The sequence below is a fragment of the Salvelinus fontinalis genome, chromosome 18, assembly GCF_029448725.1.
Source record: "Salvelinus fontinalis isolate EN_2023a chromosome 18, ASM2944872v1, whole genome shotgun sequence".
Taxonomy (NCBI): domain Eukaryota; kingdom Metazoa; phylum Chordata; class Actinopteri; order Salmoniformes; family Salmonidae; genus Salvelinus; species Salvelinus fontinalis.
Genome location: NC_074682.1, coordinates 10,964,877 through 10,984,266, shown reverse-complemented (window position 1 = coordinate 10,984,266; position 19,390 = coordinate 10,964,877). Strand labels below are relative to the sequence as shown.

Below are 19,390 nucleotides of genomic sequence, written 5' to 3'. Positions count from 1 at the left end.
ATAGACCTTTCAAGGGGAATGGAGGTAACTCACATGCATATGCACATACCCACACACACAAACACACATGCATACACACACACATACCCCCACACACATACCCCCACACACACACACACACACACACACATGCATACACACACGCATCCACACACACACACACACACACACACACACACACACACACACACACACATCCTTTCACACAAACACACACTCACCTGCACATGTAGATGCACATACAAGAATCCTCCCCCACAAACCCAACAGCCAACCCACACACACATCAACACTCCCTCATACTACTGAGCGATATGCAGCTAGATTGCACAGATGCAACCGCAGGAACACGCTTCATCCCTTACAAAAACAAACAGTCAAATTTGCTGTTTCATGTGTGAAAATCGCATTTCCACATACAGTATTGTATTAAATGAGATAATACCACATTTTCACATGAGAAAAAAACATGTTTTCACCTCACACATGAATTGCAGTTGCACATGTGAAATATGCGGTTTCACATCTTAAAAACATTTGCATGTGAATATTGGATATGCAGTTTCACATCTGAAAACCTTTTTCTTGTGAATATGTCTTGTTTACATGTGGAATTGCAAGTTCACATGTGAAAATCGCAGAAAACATCTAAGAAATCTTGCAATTTCACATGTGGTGATGAAATACTGTTATTTTCCTCACATGTGAAAAGGTTGTGTTAAGATGTTGCAGTATCAATGTTTCCACATATGGAATTGGAAATTATTTACTGCAGTTCTGTGAAAAGGTTACTTAGCCAACCTGAGTATAATAGTTTTGTGCGTACAAAAATGATAATTTCTTATTTCTGAGCCAGCAATTGGGAGTGTTACTGCTGCAGGCGCATGCCTCTCTTCTTCATATTGTCACGCCCTGACCTTAGAGAGCCTTTTTATGTCTCCATTTGGTTTGGTCAGGGTGTGATTTGGGGTGGGCATTCTATGTTCTGTTTTCTAGGTTTGTCTATTTCTATGTTTTGGCCGGGTATGGTTCTCAATCAGGGACAGCTGTCCATCTTTGTCTCTGATTGTGAATCATACTTAGGCAGCCTTTTTCCCTTGTGTCATTGTGGGAAGTTAACTTTGTTAGTGACACTATAGCCCTGTAAGCTTCACGGTTGTTTCTTTTGTTTCTTGTTTTGTTGGCGACATTCTAATAAAAGGGAAAATGTACGCTCACCACGCTGCACTTTGGTCCACTTCTTTTGACAGCCGTGACACATATAGTGTCCAAAAACCACCTGTCCTTTTCACGTGATTCTTTTCATGTGTTTTTTTTTTGTAAGCGATAACCCCGACACTGACACTAAGTCTAAAATGTGATTTTCAGGAGGAAATAAAAGGATGGCTTGTGTGCACAGTGTGTGGCCTAAAATACCTTCACCTTTTACGGGAATGAGTTTAGGGCTGGTTGACCTGTCCTTTAGATATGCCAGCTGGGGTGGTGTGTGTGTAAAGTGTGTAAAGTGTGTAAAGTGTGTAATCTTTTGAGGAAATCGGGGAAAGGGAGAGGATGAGGCTGCGTAGCTCGGTGCCTCCACAGATGGGCTCCCTCCATCTGTCTGTCTGCTGTGCTCCCCACTAACGGCCTCAGGAAAATGAATGGACCAGTCAACACACTTAATTGTCTCCAATTGCTCTGACATTAATTATTAACATTTGTCCATTATAAAGTCTGTTAAGGAAGTCAAGGAAGAGAGGTGGAGAGAGAATGAGAGCGAGAGCGAGAGAGAGAGAAATAGAGAGAGACAGGCATGGAGTCCTGTTAGCCAAGCATTGCAGAGATCCCATTACCTTCCAGGTTCAGTACAGCGTGCAGGGCCATAACAGATATTGATTTCTCAGAAAAGTCAATCTACCTTCTCAGTAAATATTATGGCTTCTGGTCAATCCCAGCCAGGAGATGAGCCTCCCAAAATGCCATGGCCCAAACGCCTGGAGCCCCTGTGCTTGCCTCCCTTCCTGCCTGCCTCTCCCATTCTCCTCACTCGCTCCTCCTGTAGGGAGTGGGTTAGTCAAAGGGAAAGCGTCTCTGTCTCTTTGACTGCAGCGTAAAGCGATAACCGTGACTGTGGAGTCACAGTCGGAATGTCTGCCCTTCTCTTGTTCCATTGGAAATAGTGACCTTGGGCCCATAAGGCATGCAACTTAAGTAATTCAACTCCTAATCTGTAAATCCATCATAGTATAGTAGAAAACTATATAGCTACTGTTGAATGTTTGAATGTTTGAATTCAAATGTCCTTCCATTTACTGATTTTATACATTTACCATAACATATCAATTATTTATAATATTTCGTACTATGGGCATAACCTGAAATATGGAAATGTGTCTCTTGGTATCAACCCCTTCAAATAATCAGCCAAAAGTCAAATAAATAAAAGGCAGACAACATCTCTTTCTCCTGCAGGCTCTCTGGGCCACATCCTCCTATATTTTTTATCTTAATTTAATCTTCATTCAGCAGCCACATCCACAGGAGCACTAAGAGAGCAGGAGTCCATAAAATAATAAGCCCATCATCACAACACACACACTGTTAATATTCACACACTCACAGGATGTGCATACAAAACACTGCAACTCATAGATATAGGTATATACATCTACTCTATGCATACGGTGCAATGTATTCGGAGTGTACAAAACATTAGGAACACCTGCTCTTTCCATGACAGAGACCGGGTGAATCCAGGTGAAATCGATGATCCCTTATTGATGTCACTCGTTAAATCCACTTCAATCACTGTTAAAGGAAGGGGAGGAGACAGGTTAAAGAAGGATATTAAATCCTTGAGCCAATTGAGACGTGGATTGTGTATGTGTGTCATTCAGAGGGTGAATGAGCAAGACAAAAGTGCATTTGAACGGGGTATGGTAGTAGGAGCCAGGGGCACTGGTTTGTATGTGTGAACTGCAACGCTGCTGGGTTTTTCACGCTCAACAGTTGCCCGTATGTATCAACAATGGTCCACCACCCAAAGGACATCCAGCCAACTTGACACAACTGTGGGAAGCATTGGAGTCAACATGGGCCAGCATCCCTGTGGAACGCATTCGAGACCTTGTAGAGTCCATTCCTGACATATTAAGGCTGTTCTGAGGGCAAAAGGGGGTGCATCTCAATATTAGGAAGGTGTTCCTAAAGTTTCATACACTCAGTGTGTACGTACATTCAGAAACACACACATGCAGATATTTATAGAAACTTGCACTCATGCACACCTACTCTCACAATCACACACACGAATACGCAGACGCCCACACACATACTTGATTCTAGAATAAGATTAACCTAGGCCATTTTAGTGTTTTATCATTGTGTATTATCTGTAATGTACGTAGATAATTCCCCCGATTCAAATGTAATGCACCCCACTCAGGGAAACGGGTCAGGGTACATAAACACAATCTTCTGAGAGTGTTAGCCCCCAGCACAGTTAATGTATTGATTTTACAGCGCCGGTCCCTGATAAAACTATTTCATGAATTCCAATGAGACTCTTTTACCAGACTGCCACGAAGGGACAGAAATACAATCACTGCCACGCAGCATATGTCATTGTATTCTACTGGTTGCTTAATGTGTTCTTTTAAGATGTTTTTTTGGGGGGTGCCAATTTTGCAGCTTTAAAATCTGCTGTCATTTAATGCTGTGCCTCTGCCTTGAGACCTGCCGCTCAAACAAATCATTTTGACTGTTTTATGTTGTCATATGTTTTATGTTATTACTAGTGTGTTACAAGTGTTTACTTTGATTTGCTCGCTAGCCTACACGCTTTGCTTAAAACATTGGTCAAAACAGCTACCTCTGATGAAGTGCACACACAGACATCAGCCTACGCGTATTCCTCATCGTGTGTACACTTAGGATACACAGTGGCTGTCATTAAGGACTGTGGTGTTATTCGATTATGTAGAGTCATTTCCATGTAACAATAGAGAGAGAGAGAGATAGAGGTTCTGCGAGGGTGTGTGGCAGTGGCATGGCTGAATAGCTGGTGGCGGATGGTGTTGTTGGGGCGGGGGGCAGGCAGGGATGGTGTTGTTGGGGCGGGGGGCAGGTAGGGATGGTGTTGTTGGGGCGGGGGGCAGGCAGGGATGGTGTTGTTGGGGCGGGGGGCAGGCAGGGATGGTGTTGTTGAGGCGGGGGGCAGGCAGGGATGGTGTTGTTGGGGCGGGGGGCAGGTAGGGATGGTGTTGTTGGGGCGGGGGGCAGGCAGGGATGGTGTTGTTGGGGCGGGGGGCAGGCAGGGATGGTGTTGTTGGGGCGGGGGGCAGGCAGGGATGGTGTTGTTGGGGCGGGGGGCAGGCAGGGATGGTGTTGTTGGGGCGGGGGGCAGGCAGGGATGGTGTTGTTGGGGCAGGGGCAGGCAGGGATGGTGCTGTTGGGGCGGGGGGCAGGCAGGGATGGTGTTGTTGGGGCGGGGGACAGGGGCAGGCAGGGATGGTGCTGTTGGGGCGGGGGGCAGGCAGGGATGGTGCTGTTGGGGCGGGGGGCAGGCAGGGATGGTGCTGTTGGGGCGGGGGGCAGGCAGGGATGGTGTTGTTGGGGTGGGGGGCAGGGGCAGGCAGGGATGGTGCTGTTGGGGCGGGGGGCAGGCAGGGATGGTGTTGTTGGGGCGGGGGGCAGGGGCAGGCAGGGATGGTGTTGTTGGGGCGGGGGGCAGGTAGGGATGGTGTTGTTGGGGCGGGGGGCAGGCAGGGATGGTGTTGTTGGGGCGGGGGGCAGGCAGGGATGGTGTTGTTGGGGCGGGGGGCAGGCAGGGATGGTGTTGTTGGGGCGGGGGGCAGGGGCAGGCAGGGATGGGCGAGTGCCTGGGCTCAGTTCAGCACCAGCCAGGTCCATCTGCTCGTCACCTGGCTCTGGCACGCAGGAGACTGGGTAATGACAGGGAAAGAATGGCATCAGGGGGCAGGAGCTGAGAGGTAATTACAGAATGGAACCCATGCAGAAACAACACATCTGGATCCATGAGGCAAATATAGAGGATCAGATGCAGCAGACATATCACTATAAGCTTCAATCCATGATGGTTTATCACCATGGAACTACTATACATCAGGCTGGAGATGGAAAAATCCCCTCACCCCACTCGACTCCACTCCTCTCTTCCCCCCTCACTTGCTTGCTTGAAAGCAGAATTAAATACAATTCACTTTTAGGAATGGAGAGAGAGAGAGAGAGAGAGAGAGAGAGAGAGAGAGAGAGAGAGAGAGAGAGAGAGAGAGGAGAGAGAGAGAGAGAGAGAGAGAGAGAGAGAGAGAGAGAGAGAGAGGAGAGAGAGAGAGAGTGAGAGAGAGAGAGAGAGAGAGAGAGAGAGAGAGAGAGAGGATGAGAGAGAGAGAGAGAGAGAGAGAGAGAGAGAGAGAGAGAGAGAGAGAGAGAGAGAGAGAGAGAGAGAGAGAGAGAGAGAGAGAGAGAGAGAGAGAGAGAGAGAGAGAGAGAGAGAGAGAGAGAGAGAGAGCGTACCACAGTCAGACTCAGCACGACAATCTATGGAAATATCAGCCGTGGCAGCACTATAACTTCTGTCGCAAGTGATCCCACCCCCACCCCACTCCAACCCCCCGCGTCACACACTCAGCTTCTCTCCATCGTCTGTTAAACTCCTCTTAAACCTCGTTGCAGCTGATCAATGCTGCCTCTCTCTTTAGACAAACCCCCAAGAGAAATAGTCTCTCTAGAAGTGACATTGTTTTCCCCCTGAGACATATGGGGAGCTAATGACAGCTCCGCATTTGACTGTGTGATGTGAGTGTGGGGCAACTGAGGTTGAACCAGTAATGGAAGTCGGCTGTGCCCCTGTCATTAACATTTAGCCCATGAATAACTTCAGCCATATGAAAGCACTAGAGTCCACTGAGAGAATGAGACGAGTCAGAGGATTTAATGAAATCCTCCCGCCACTCAGTTGGTGCTACTCAGGTCTGAGGACCTTCACCAAAAGGGCCATTCCTTGACTATCTGGGCTGAGCTTTCTCTGGTGCCCCAGTGTGGAGACGTGGTGCACATTCTGACTGGGTTTGGTGTCGCATCGATGACCACTTTCACAACTCCATCTAGCCACAGAATGAAGCCATCACTGCGTGCAGTCAAACTCTCTTCTCTCTCTCCCCTTTCCCTCTCCCCATGCACTCTCTTTCTCAAATTAAGATTTCCGTAATTAAATTGATAAAAGTCATGCCAATACACTTCGTGGTTCCAGACCTGATTTCAAATGCCACATAGTGGTGGAGAGCTGTGGAAATTCTACCTTTGATGTGGTGTTCTCTGTTATGAAAAATAATTGGATTCCCCCCTCCCCCACACACTTCTGCCTATTCTGGGCATGCTCGGTTAATCGATCTCTCGAGTGTCGGCGGCGACGGTGCTGGTTGGCTGACCTGCTTGTGTTCTGTCCTGGGGGTTCAGAAAGGTTTCAGGAGAGTGAGGCCCCGGTTGTGTTTGAAGCTGGGATTCAGGGCCACGTCGGTGCTGAGGGACAGCAGTGGAACAGAGGTCAGGAGTCACTGTGCAGGTTGGAGTGGTGGCGCGGTGCTTGCCAGTGAAGTGATGGGCTGGGGCTTGTGGGAGCAGCAACAGTGAGGAATACCAGGACTCAATTCCTCTCTACCTCTGTATCGGCTTGGCCCGGCATAAGAAAAGCACCTAACTGGCCCACAGGCAGCTGGCCTGCCTCCACACACAGCGGAACCGCTGATAAAAAGCAGAAAGAGACTACTGATGATCGGTCTGCCTCTGCTTCGCTCGCGCCTCAGAATGCCAAACAAACTAAACGCTAACATTTGAACGCCATGCCAAACTGACCTGGAGAAGGTCTGTAACGTTACATCAATCTCTGCTCCATTTGTGTCAGGTGTAATGTGATTTTAATTGCAGTTGGAAGGGAATGAGTGCATTCTAATTTGCCTCTATACGTCAGCCTCTATCAGCAGTGGACAGACGTTTGTGTTTGTAGCTTTTCGAGGACAACAAAGTGTCTAGCATTCTTGGTTCACTTTGCTGCTGTGTTTCTGCTCCCCCACAGACCTGCCCTGCACCATCATGACACACACACACACACACACACACACACACACACACACACACACACACACACACACACACACACACACACACACACACACACACACACACACACACACACACACACACACACACACACACACACACACACACACACACACACACACACACACACACACACATAGCCGCCCTATTTTAGGAGTAGCTTTGCAACTGTAGCATAATGGTGTTAAGCAGCTTGTGTCTCGAGCTGACAAAGGGACCGGCAGAGTAAAGAATGTGTTTGACGCCGGACTGGTGCGTCATTGAGGGACTAGAGAATCAGCAGTAGCTCTTATTGTACTGGCAGACAGCGCTTAGCGCAGACTACCCAAAACACAGGTCAGCTCGGCTCAGCCTGCTTAGAAACATGACTGAAATCTGTTTAGTTCAGACTCAAACTAAATATAAAACAAACTCTGCATAACTCAGATTACTTAGACTGAAGATATACACATACAGGTTGCTCAACATGCAAACATAGCTTTACCTATGCTGTAAGTGAACCTTAGCTAAGCCGGGACTCCATTCACTTGCCTCAACCAGTCTCAACAAAGCTTAGAATCCATTTAGACACAGCTCTTGCAAGCTAATACTCCATTTCAGCATTTAAATATGCTCTGGTTGCTACATATTAACATAGCTCAGCTTATTGTAACCTAGGATCCCCATCACATCTACCAGTTCAATTAAACGCAGTGAAGACTAATACAATTTGTTAAACACATCTTTGTTTTTTGAACAGGTACATCCAGGGGGCATCCTCTCCCAAGGACATGATCATCATTGTGGATGTGTGAGTAGATGCAGTCTTTCCTTCTCCCTCTCTCCTCCCTCCTGTCTTTCCTTCTCCCCCTCTCCTCCCTCCTGTCTTTCCTTCTCCCCCTCTCCTCCCTCACTCCCTCCTGTCTTTCTTTCTTTGTCCATCTTTCCTTCTCCCTCTCTCCTCCCCCCTGTCCTCTCTCAGCAGCAACAGTAAAGGTCTCTAGTGCCACCTGTTGGTTTACTCCGATCAGAGGAGATTGTAGATTCCCGTGTCGATTGTGTTTATTTTCACAGACCTCTTGCTATTATGCCCGTGTCTTAGCAGTACAATAGGAAGATTATTTTTCTGAATGCATGCTGAAATAAACTGGGGTCGGGTCATGGGAGGAATGAGAGGATAGATTAAGACTGTTAGTGTGTCCTATGCCAGATCCCCGACCTATAAATACTCAGCACAGTATAAACGAGAAAAGGGATCGTCACTGTATAACCTCGTATGGATACACCATACAATCTTGATGAGCTTTTAAGATGGAACAGTTTAGGTTGAACGGTATGGCTCTAATGCTCTGGTGGTTGTGCTCTGTTGTGTCTGTAGGAGTGGCAGTGTCAGTGGACTCACTCTGAAGCTGATGAAGTCCTCTGTGATACAGATGCTAGACACTCTGTCAGATGATGACTATGTGAATGTAGCCAGGGTGAGTAGCCTCGCTGATATTGGCCACGGTTAGAACAGGGTTCACGATTAGAAGGTGTCAGTCATTTGCAGCTGCAGGTCTGGCTGCTCGTCAATATCCCATGGCAATGTTACACCACGGTTAACACCTCCAATACAACAGAACCACAATGCATTGGTGTGGCCATGAGAAAACGTGTAGGTTCCTATCACATAGTCACATGTGGTTGCATAGTTATGCTGTAAAAACGATTACTTTCCGACATGATTATAGTCCCACAATGTTGCAACCCCTGGTCTATGTGTGATTGTGCCAGGCTCTATCTCCCCCACCGTCTCCCTGCCTTGCTTCCTAGGTTTTTCATGAGTTGATTGCTGCATTGTCTGACTCACTGCATACATACACACCCACGCACGCACGCACACACACACACACACACACACACTGGTGGGGTAGCCCTGTTTGGAGACTTGGGTGGCTAATCCGCCATAATCCAGTGCTCTTAGTCAGTGTATGGCTCTAAATCCCAGCCCTAAGAGGCAGAAATGAGCGTGGTAATCTGGGTGGGAACGAGGCTGATTTCCACCCCTATAGAGAAAATAAGAGCTCTAGGAAGGAAAGTCAATGGTTGTGCCAGTGTGTATACCTATCTGTCTGTATATATCTTAGTGTATGAAGACACCAACAGTAATTCATGTTATTAATACGATGGTTATTCAAAGATTGTGCATTTGATCAGTCAAATATTCCCATTATTATGCATTGTAGTTACAAACACAACAACTGTTGATATCCTAACCTCTGGCAGAACAGTTCCCTTTACCAGTTGTTCTTACCCAGAGTGATTTACAGAAGCAATCAGGGTTAAGTGCCTTTGAGCAAGGGCTCATCGACTGATTTTTCACCTAGTCGGCTTGGGGAATAGAACCAGCGACCTTTCCGTTACTGGCCCGACGCTCTTAACCACTAGGTTACCTGCCGCCCCAGCAATACAGTATAACCGTCCACAGAAGCATTACATTAGGCCTGGAATTGTATTGAACGTGTTATTGTCATTTCGTTAGGAGATCACAATCTGTGACAAGGAATTCTTAATGTTATTTTGAATACTATACTTCACGTCCTTTTCGTCTCTTTTTTTCCGGACCAATATAAATATCAAACTACACAAACACAAGGAAATGTCATCTTTTCATGCACCGAATTCCTTTGCCTATTTCATGCCATCATTCTGCCATCGAAATGTCAACTGATTTTAAAGTTGACCTTCAAGAAGAAAGGCCATTAAAAATGTTGACATTACAGACATTGCTGTTCAATGCTAATCACACATAGGCACTGCTCTCTGCTCACCTTTCTGTCTGTCGCACACGCACATGCAGTCACCAACAGAGTCCAGGACTAATTTAAATGTTGCCGAGGAGATCTGGATGACATTACCTTGGCTGGGTGTCTGTTCTTGGTTTACATTGGAAATCCAGGTGCACCTGTTCATTGTGTGGAACACTGTAATTATCAACCTTTATTGCCAGAGTGGCACAGAGCAACCCACAGCTGCACACGTCCCCCTCCTTATCCGGTCACACACACACACACACACACACACACACACACACACACACACACACACACACACACACACACACACACACACACTACAGATGGAGTGGCCCTCAAATGCCAGCGAGCGAGCGACGTGGTCACACTCAGACACGTTCAATTGACAATTAGTCATCACTCTCTGTCTTTTCTCCCCCAGTTTAACGAGAAGGCAGATGCCGTGGTCCCCTGCTTTAAGACCTTGGTCCAGGCCACCATGAGAAACAAGAAGATCTTCAAGGAGTCCATCATGAGCATGCAAGCCAAAGGAACCACTGACTACAAGTCTGGCTTCCAGTTCGCCTTCGAACAGCTACTCAATGTAAGACTAAGAGCCAGCAGTCAGCCGCACGCTCTGGGTTTTAGTTCAGGGTGGTAGGTTAGGTTAGGCCTTCCACGAAATGTCCATGGTATAAGACACGCTAGTTAGCAAACTGACATCCGAATTGATGTAGGAATTGACCCAGCCACTCTTTAGACAATCAGAGGATTACGCCTCTTCTGAATGGGGCCCAAAGGGGCCGCTAGTCAGTCGGCCGGTCTGATTGAGAACGGCCACTGCAGTTGCACGATGATGATGGTGGCGCTTCGGGCTAGCCAGCACAGCAGTGGTCCCTGTCTGTGTGCGCAGCAGGGAGGCGACCCTGCAGGCTGGCACTGGTCCGTCCAAAACACCTGCCTGCCGCTGTCTGTCTTTCTGTCTGCACAGGTGCTGCCTCAGCTTAGCTCCATATGCTCCTGTATATTTTAGGAAGCTGCCAACCCTAATGGGCTCTGATGGGATGATTGATGAGAGGAGCCCAGAAGAGATCAGCCACCGACACTTTATATTCCTCTGGTGGGCTGGGAGGTACGGAGCCAAGCGCCCAGCCCAGCCCCCCCCCCCCCCCCCCCCCCCCCAGCAGAATGAGAAATAAAAGCTTTTTAATCGCTGTCTGCCGCAGCCGCGCTCCCTATGATTGGTGGCAGAAGCACAATAAAAATGTGTAATTGTGGTAATATTATTTATCTTTATTAGAATCTTGTCAGAGTGACGTGCTGCTGGCCTGCATATCAATTCGAACTGTCAGATAGGCAGCCTGGTGGAGGAGAGGGATGAGGGAGAAAGAGGGGGTTATGCCTATAACCCAATCCATATCACAGGAGAATGACACTGGCCACTGAACACATTCACCAATCTGCACGCACGGGATATATTACCCTACACACAGAGATATGTACACTTCGATCCCAGATATGTGGATGTGTTGTGTACTGTACATGCAGGTTACCTAGCATATTAGAAAAGAGAATCTACAGCTGTTCAAAGGCGAACTGGAAGACAGGCTTGTCCTTTCCTCAAGCACTCTTCTCTCCTGTGAAGAACCAAGCCGCCATTTTCAGTGATTTCCTGGAAGGAGAGGCTACACTGAATTGTGTCTTTATCGTGTCTTTATCGTGTCTTTATCATGTCGTCTGATGTCCTCTTCCGTTCCTTGACGGTCTCTTCCCCCTCTCTCGCTAATCACTCTCTCACTAATCACCCTCTCTCTTTCTCTCTGTATCTCTCTCTGTATCTCTCTCTATCCCTCTTTCTGTCTCTCCCTCTCTATCTCCCTCTTCTTCTCTCTCTCTGTTCCACAGGATACGGGCGCCCCGAGGGCGGGCTGCAATAAGATGATAATGATGTTTACAGATGGAGGAGAGGATCGTGCCCAGGACATTTTTGAGAAGTACAACTGGCCCAACAAAACTGTGAGTCTGTCCCCAATAATCAAGGATCTATTAATCAATCCTAGTCTGCCAATGAATCAGTCCATGCATTGTCCCGCCTGTGGTCTCCCATCTCCCTCTCATCCCCTATCCTTATGAAATAAATACCATGTTTCTCAACAGCAGGTGTCATTTTTTGGGGGTGAGAATCTTAATGATTCCAGCACTTCCATCCTTGGACATAGATCCAGCCTTTTGGCGTGTGTTCCTCGTCTCTTCCTCATTGGCATTACTTTCCATCCCTGTCATCTCTCTCTCTCGCTCTGTCTCTCTGTCTCTCTGTTTCTCTGTCTCTTTTCTTGTCTTGCTGCAGGTGTTAACAGCTCTGACCTGCTGACTAATTAGCCACTTTATCATCAGAGCCCAGGAAATTACAGCTAACACATGCACTCACTCTTTTTCCTCTCTCGGTCGTTCTATCTCCCTCTCCTACCGCCTTCCTTCTTTGTCCTCGCTCACGCCCTGGCTTGAAATGCTTCTGCCGTTATACTTTCTCGCTGTACGAGAGTAATGTTCCGTTTTTCACCCTCTCCGCTCACTATCCCCTCTCCCCTCAGATTCGAGTGTTTACCTTTTCAGTCGGGCAGCACAACTATGATGTCACGCCTTTGCAGTGGATAGCTTGTGCCAATAAAGGTGAGTAGAGGGTGTGTCTATAAACTGCATGGACATGGACTGTTTGACATGTGCAATCTCAACGTTGCCCAAGTCCAGCAAAGAGAAACGAGAAAATATGTGATTGTAATGGTGTAATGATGTCACCAAACTCCAGTCAAACTGCCCAACTGTCCTCGACCCAGATGACTGAGCTTTCCTCCTTGACCATCCTTGACCTCTTGACCTCATGACACTGAAGGCCGTTTTACTCAGCCATATAACCCATGCCGAATTCCACTTTTCTGCTCTCTCGGTCAAACTCTTTTTTTCTCACTCTTTCTGGAACAAACACTTCTCTCTCTCCTCGCTCTCTCCCTCTTTATCCCCTCTGTTGTTGGATTTCTCGGTGTCTCAGCATTTCTCTTATAGCTGTCCCTTCTTCCTGTCACAAGCAGCATGCCTCCTATAGAAGGCTGACTCATTCATTTCCTGTAGAGCAGTCAGAGTGCTTCAGAAGTACCTCCCTCCCCACGCGTTGTAATGAATTATCGTGTGGAGCCTGGCTGTGTGTTGATAATGATGGCTACCATCTCTCAGTCAGGCAGGCGGCATGTGGGAAGTCCAGGATTACTCCTCTGTGCCAGCGTGCCACTCACTCTAATCATTAGCGTGGCACCAAAGCCAATGCCAACCTAAGACAATGGTTATTGACGTCCTCTCCTCTCTGGAGCCGTCCTTTTAAATATAGTCGTACCTCATTGTGCTTACGTCTCTTCGTTGGTATCCAGGGACACCCTATAATGACATGTAGAGCCGAAGCCCCTCACCTTCTCACCTTCACACACTTAAACACACACGGATCCCCCTCGCAAACACCTTACACACCCAGCTCCCAGGTCGACTAGCCTCCCTGTTGTCTCACTTGGCTTGTGCTGCAATCCCCTCTTAAGTGGTACCTGACTCCCGCTCTGACAGTCTGTGGGCCCAACCGCTCTCCTCTCCTCCTGTGGCTGAAGACCGGCAGACCTCTTGTCCATGCTCTTTTCGTTTCTATGTCGGTTTCCTTCGTCGCTCCTTGTGTCGTGTTCTACAACTGGAGGTGTCACACAACAGCACAAAGCAAGCGAAGGAACTACTGTTCTGAGCATAGTCATAGTTTGTGTGCGTGCGTGCGTGCGTGCGTGCGTGCGTGCGTGCGTGCGCTTATGTGGATGCATTACAGCATTATCCTGGGGCCAGCTTAATAATACTGTAATTTAATAAATTTTTCCTGTAACTTTACAGCAATTTACTGGCACCAGAGATTCTGTAATATATTTCACAAGCACTATTTTGCGAGAACGCAATTTGTTAAAAAAAAAAATTAAAAAACGACAGCCGTTCTCGCCTCTTAACATTCCGAGTATGTTGTCTCCGTTGCGCAGCTCTTTGTATAAACACTCTGCTTTAATAACTTGGGGAGCGGCAGCAGTTATTGACCCAGAGTGAGAGAGTGGCTCTCCTCTCCTCCATCACTAATCAGCAGCCCTGCTCTGCTCTGCTCTGCGTTGAGGCTCAGCCGCAGCATCCTCAGTGAGGCCCTCGAGCACATGACATTTACATCCTGCAGTACAATGGTGATAAGACTGGAGGCCAATGGCCCCCATCCGTTTCCCCATAGCACCCTAGTGCCAATCAATCACACAGTACACACACTCACACAAACACACACAGCGTTTTGCACAAAATGACATAACCAACACACGTAATGGGTTACTAAATGGAATTTCCCCCCATAGAGAACAATCAGCATTCTGCTGAGGAGTCATTTTGAAATGATAGCACTACACGTGCCCTGCTCACTTGAGATGATTGCACTTCGCTGGGCTGTTGTGTAATTTCCTCCTACGGTCTTTAAGATGCGACACTGAGAACGTTACTTTTACAACACACATTACAACAGGGCAGTTACATGTTGCTGGTTACCGTTGTGGATTGACTGAACAAATTCTCTCACTTTGTTCTTCAGGATTCTACTACGAGATTCCATCCATTGGCGCCATCAGAATCAACACGCAGGTCAGATATCCTTCAGTGTGTGTAATATGTGTATCCATGCGTGACTATTTGCACTCGTGTGAATCCCGAACACATCAGGATGCTGTATCTTTGTTTAGGGTGTGTTTTCTACTTAACTCTGAGTACGTTACTCTCTTTGAGGACAATTGTGCAGATTGTAGATAATGCCTTGAAATGTACCATTACACAAGGATATGAGGAGGCTCGGAAAGAGAGAAAGTAACAGGGAGAGAGAGAGTGATTAAAGCTCTCCTCTGTCTTCTAGCAGGTCTTAGTTAGCGCAGACCTGCTGTGCTGCCTAATCCACCCCTTCTCTAGTCTCCCAACTACACTACCACACACATACACGCACACGCACACGCACATGCACACGCACACACACACACACACACCTCTGGCTCCTCTGCCCCACACACCCGTGGCCCCTCCACCCTCCTCCGCCGACCTCCACTCTGCTCCAGGCACTACCTGGTCCCATAGCCCCTTGGGATAACCTCCTTCCAGCTGTAGAAATTGAGTGAGTTGCTGGGGGGCTCTATGCACCCCGTTCCCCTTCCTACCCCTCCTCCTCCCCCAGCCCCACAGAGCGATCAGGGCCCCTGAATAGACTGTCAGCTGTTCCATTAACTCTGGCATAATTATATTCTGAGAACTGCCACTTATTCTAATAGGTTTCCTACAGCAGGTGTGCAACAGGACTGGTTCATGTAGGAGCATTAGACACACCTGGGCTGCACTACACATTTTAGAGTTTCTCATCATATAATGTCGCATTATAACAAGTTATAGGGCTGCCTTGGTATACATTACTAACACGCACATGACACCATACATGGAGTCTGCTGTTGTGAGGCCGGTTGAACGTACTGCCAAATTCTCTAAAACGACCTTGGAGGTGGCTTATGTTAGAGAAATTAACATTAAATTATCTAGTACCAGCTCGGTTGGACATTCCTCCAGTCAGCATGCTAATTGCACGCTCCCACAACACTTGAGACATCTGTGGCATTGTGTTGTGTGACAAAACTGCACATGTTAGAATGGCCTTTTATTGTCCCCAGCACAAGGTGCACCTGTGTAACGGTCATGCTGTTTAATCAGCTTCTTGATATGGCACACCTGTCAGGTGGATAGATTATCTTGGCAAGGAAGAAATGATCACTAACAGGGATGTAAACACATACATGTACCTGATATAGCTGATGTAGCCTGTATTTCACAGTGTAGTCAGTTACACATACATGTAGCTGATGTAGCCTGTATTTCACAGCGTAGTGAGTTACACATACATGTAGCTGATGTAGCCTGTATTCCACAGTGTAGTCAGTTACACATACATGTAGCTGATGTAGCCTGTATTTCACAGTGTAGTTAGTTACACATACATGTAGCTTATGTAGCCTGTATTCCACAGTGTAGTCAGTTACACATACATGTAGCTGATGTAGCCTGTATTCCACAGTGAAGTCAGTTACACATACATGTAGCTGATGTAGCCTGTATTCCACAGTGTAGTTAGTTACACATACATGTAGCTGATGTAGCCTGTATTCCACAGTGTAGTCAGTTACACATACATGTAGCTGATGTAGCCTGTATTCCACAGTGTAGTCAGTTACACATACATGTAGCTGATGTAGCCTGTATTCCACAGTGTAGTCAGTTACACATACATGTAGCTGATGTAGCCTGTATTCCACAGTGTAGTCAGTTACACATACATGTAGCTGATGTAGCCTGTATTCCACAGTGTAGTCAGTTACACATACATGTAGCTGATGTAGCCTGTATTCCACAGTGTAGTCAGTTACACATACATGTAGCTGATGTAGCCTGTATTCCACAGTGTAGTCAGTTACACATACATGTAGCTGATGTAGCCTGTGTTCCACAGTGTAGTCAGTTACACATACATGTAGCTGATGTAGCCTGTATTCCACAGTGTAGTCAGTTACAGATACATGTAGCTGATGTAGCCTGTATTCCACAGTGTAGTCAGTTACACATACATGTAGCTGATGTAGCCTGTATTTCACAGCGTAGTCAGTTACACATACATGTAGCTGATGTAGCCTGTATTTCACAGCGTAGTCAGTTACACATACATGTAGCTGATGTAGCCTGTATTTCACAGCGTAGTCAGTTACACATACATGTAGCTGATGTAGCCTGTATTTCACAGCGTAGTCAGTTACACATACATGTAGCTGATGTAGCCTGTATTTCACAGTGTAGTCAGTTACACATACATGTAGCTGATGTAGCCTGTATTCCACAGTGTAGTCAGTTACACATATATGTAGCTGGTGTAGTCTGTATTCCACATTGTAGTCAGTTACACATACATGTAGCTGATGTAGCCTGTATTCCACAGTGTAGTCAGTTACACATACATGTAGCTGAAGTAGCCTGTATTCCACAGCGTAGTCAGTTACACATACATGTAGCTGATGTAGCCTGTATTCCACAGCGTAGTCAGTTACACATACATGTAGCTGATGTAGCCTGTATTCCACAGCGTAGTCAGTTACACATACATGTAGCTGATGTAGCCTGTATTCCACAGCGTAGTCAGTTACACATACATGTAGCTGATGTAGCCTGTATTACATAGTGTAGTCAGTTACACATACATGTAGCTGATGTAGCCTGTTTTCCACAGTGTAGTCAGTTACACATACATGTAGCTGATGTAGCCTGTATTCCACAGTGTAGTCAGTTACACATACATGTAGCTGATGTAGCCTGTATTCCACAGCGTAGTCAGTTACACATACATGTAGCTGATGTAGCCTGTATTACATAGTGTAGTCAGTTACACATACATGTAGCTGATGTAGCCTGTATTCCACAGTGTAGTCAGTTACACATACATGTAGCTGATGTAGCCTGTATTCCACAGTGTAGTCAGTTACACATACATGTAGCTGATGTAGCCTGTATTCCACAGTGTAGTCAGTTACACATACATGTAGCTGATGTAGCCTGTATTCCACAGTGTAGTCAGTTACACATGCATGTAGCTGATGTAGCCTGTATTCCACAGTGTAGTCAGTTACACATACATGTAGCTGATGTAGCCTGTATTCCACAGTGTAGTCAGTTACACATACATGCAGCTGATGGAGCCTGTTTTCCACAGTGAGGTAAGTTACACATACATGTAGCTGATGTAGCCTGTATTCCACAGTGTAGTCAGTTACACATGCATGTAGCTGATGTAGCCTGTATTCCACAGTGTAGTCAGTTACACATACATGTAGCTGATGTAGCCTGTATTCCACAGTGTAGTCAGTTACACATACATGTAGCTGATGTAGCCTGTATTTCACAGCGTAGTCACTTACACATACATGTAGCTGATGTAGCCTGTATTCCACAGTGTAGTCAGTTACACATGCATGTAGCTGATGTAGCCTGTATTCCACAGTGTAGTCAGTTACACATACATGTAGCTGATGTAGCCTGTATTTCACAGTGTAGTCAGTTACACATACATGTAGCTGATGTAGCCTGTGTTCCACAGTGTAGTCAGTTACACATACATGTAGCTGATGTAGCCTGTATTCCACAGCGTAGTTAGTTACACATACATGTAGCTGATGTAGCCTGTATTTCACAGCGTAGTCTGTTACACATACATGTAGCTGATGTAGCCTGTATTCCACAGCGTAGTCAGTTACACATACATGTAGCTGATGGAGCCTGTATTTCACAGCGTAGTCAGTTACACATACATGTAGCTGATGTAGCCTGTATTTCACAGTGTAGTCAGTTACACATACATGTAGCTGATGTAGCCTATATTTGACATTGTAGTCAGTTACACATACATGTAGCTGATGTAGCCTGTATTCCACAGTGTAGTCAGTTACACATACATGTAGCTTATGTAGCCTGTATTCCACAGTGTAGTCAGTTACACATACACGTAGCTGATGTAGCCTGTATTCCACAGTGTAGTCAGTTACACATACATGTAGCTGATGTAGCCTGTATTTGACATTGTAGTCATTTACACATACATGTAGCTGATGTAGCCTGTATTTCACAGTGTAGTTAGTTACACATGCATGTAGCTGATGTAGCCTGTATTCCACAGTGTAGTCACTTACACATCCATGTAGCTGATGTAGCCTGTATTCCACAGTGTAGTCAGTTACACATGCATGTAGCTGATGTAGCCTGTATTTCACAGTGTAGTCAGTTACACATGCATGTAGCTGATGTAGCCTGTATTCCACAGTGTAGTCAGTTACACATACATGTAGCTGATGTAGCGTGTATTTCACAGTGTAGTCAGTTACACATACATGTAGCTGATGTAGCTTGTATTCCACAGTGTAGTCAGTTACACATACATGTAGCTGATGTAGCCTGTATTTCACAGTGTAGTCAGTTACACATACATGTAGCTGATGTAGCTTGCATTCCACAGTGTAGTCAGTTACACATTCATGTAGCTAATGTAGCATGTATTCCACAGTGTAGTCAGTTACACATACATGTAGCTGATGTAGCCTGTATTCCTCTGTGTAGTCATTTACACATACATGTAGCTGATGGAGCCTGTATTTCACAGCGTAGTCAGTTACACATACATGTAGCTGATGTAGCCTGTATTTCACAGTGTAGTCAGTTACACATACATGTAGCTGATGTAGCCTATATTTGACATTGTAGTCAGTTACACATACATGTAGCTGATGTAGGTTGTATTCCACAGTGTAGTCAGTTACACATACATGTAGCTTATGTAGCCTGTATTCCACAGTGTAGTCAGTTACACATACACGTAGCTGATGTAGCCTGTATTCCACAGTGTAGTCAGT

General features: G+C 46.4%; 1 protein-coding gene across 5 annotated transcripts in view; it reads left to right on the top strand.

The window, feature by feature from the left end:
• The window catches only part of LOC129814952 (voltage-dependent calcium channel subunit alpha-2/delta-2-like), a 264,188-nt gene that overhangs the window by 183,458 nt on the left and 61,340 nt on the right, over positions 1–19,390 (top strand). For all 5 annotated transcript variants that reach the window (XM_055868130.1, XM_055868128.1, XM_055868131.1 and 2 more), the window contains 6 exons: positions 7,856–7,906; positions 8,474–8,573; positions 10,312–10,473; positions 11,775–11,885; positions 12,461–12,539; positions 14,509–14,558. In XM_055868130.1, the coding sequence (XP_055724105.1) occupies positions 7,856–7,906; positions 8,474–8,573; positions 10,312–10,473; positions 11,775–11,885; positions 12,461–12,539; positions 14,509–14,558 (553 nt within the window). The remainder of the gene's footprint in view (positions 1–7,855; positions 7,907–8,473; positions 8,574–10,311; positions 10,474–11,774; positions 11,886–12,460; positions 12,540–14,508; positions 14,559–19,390) is intronic.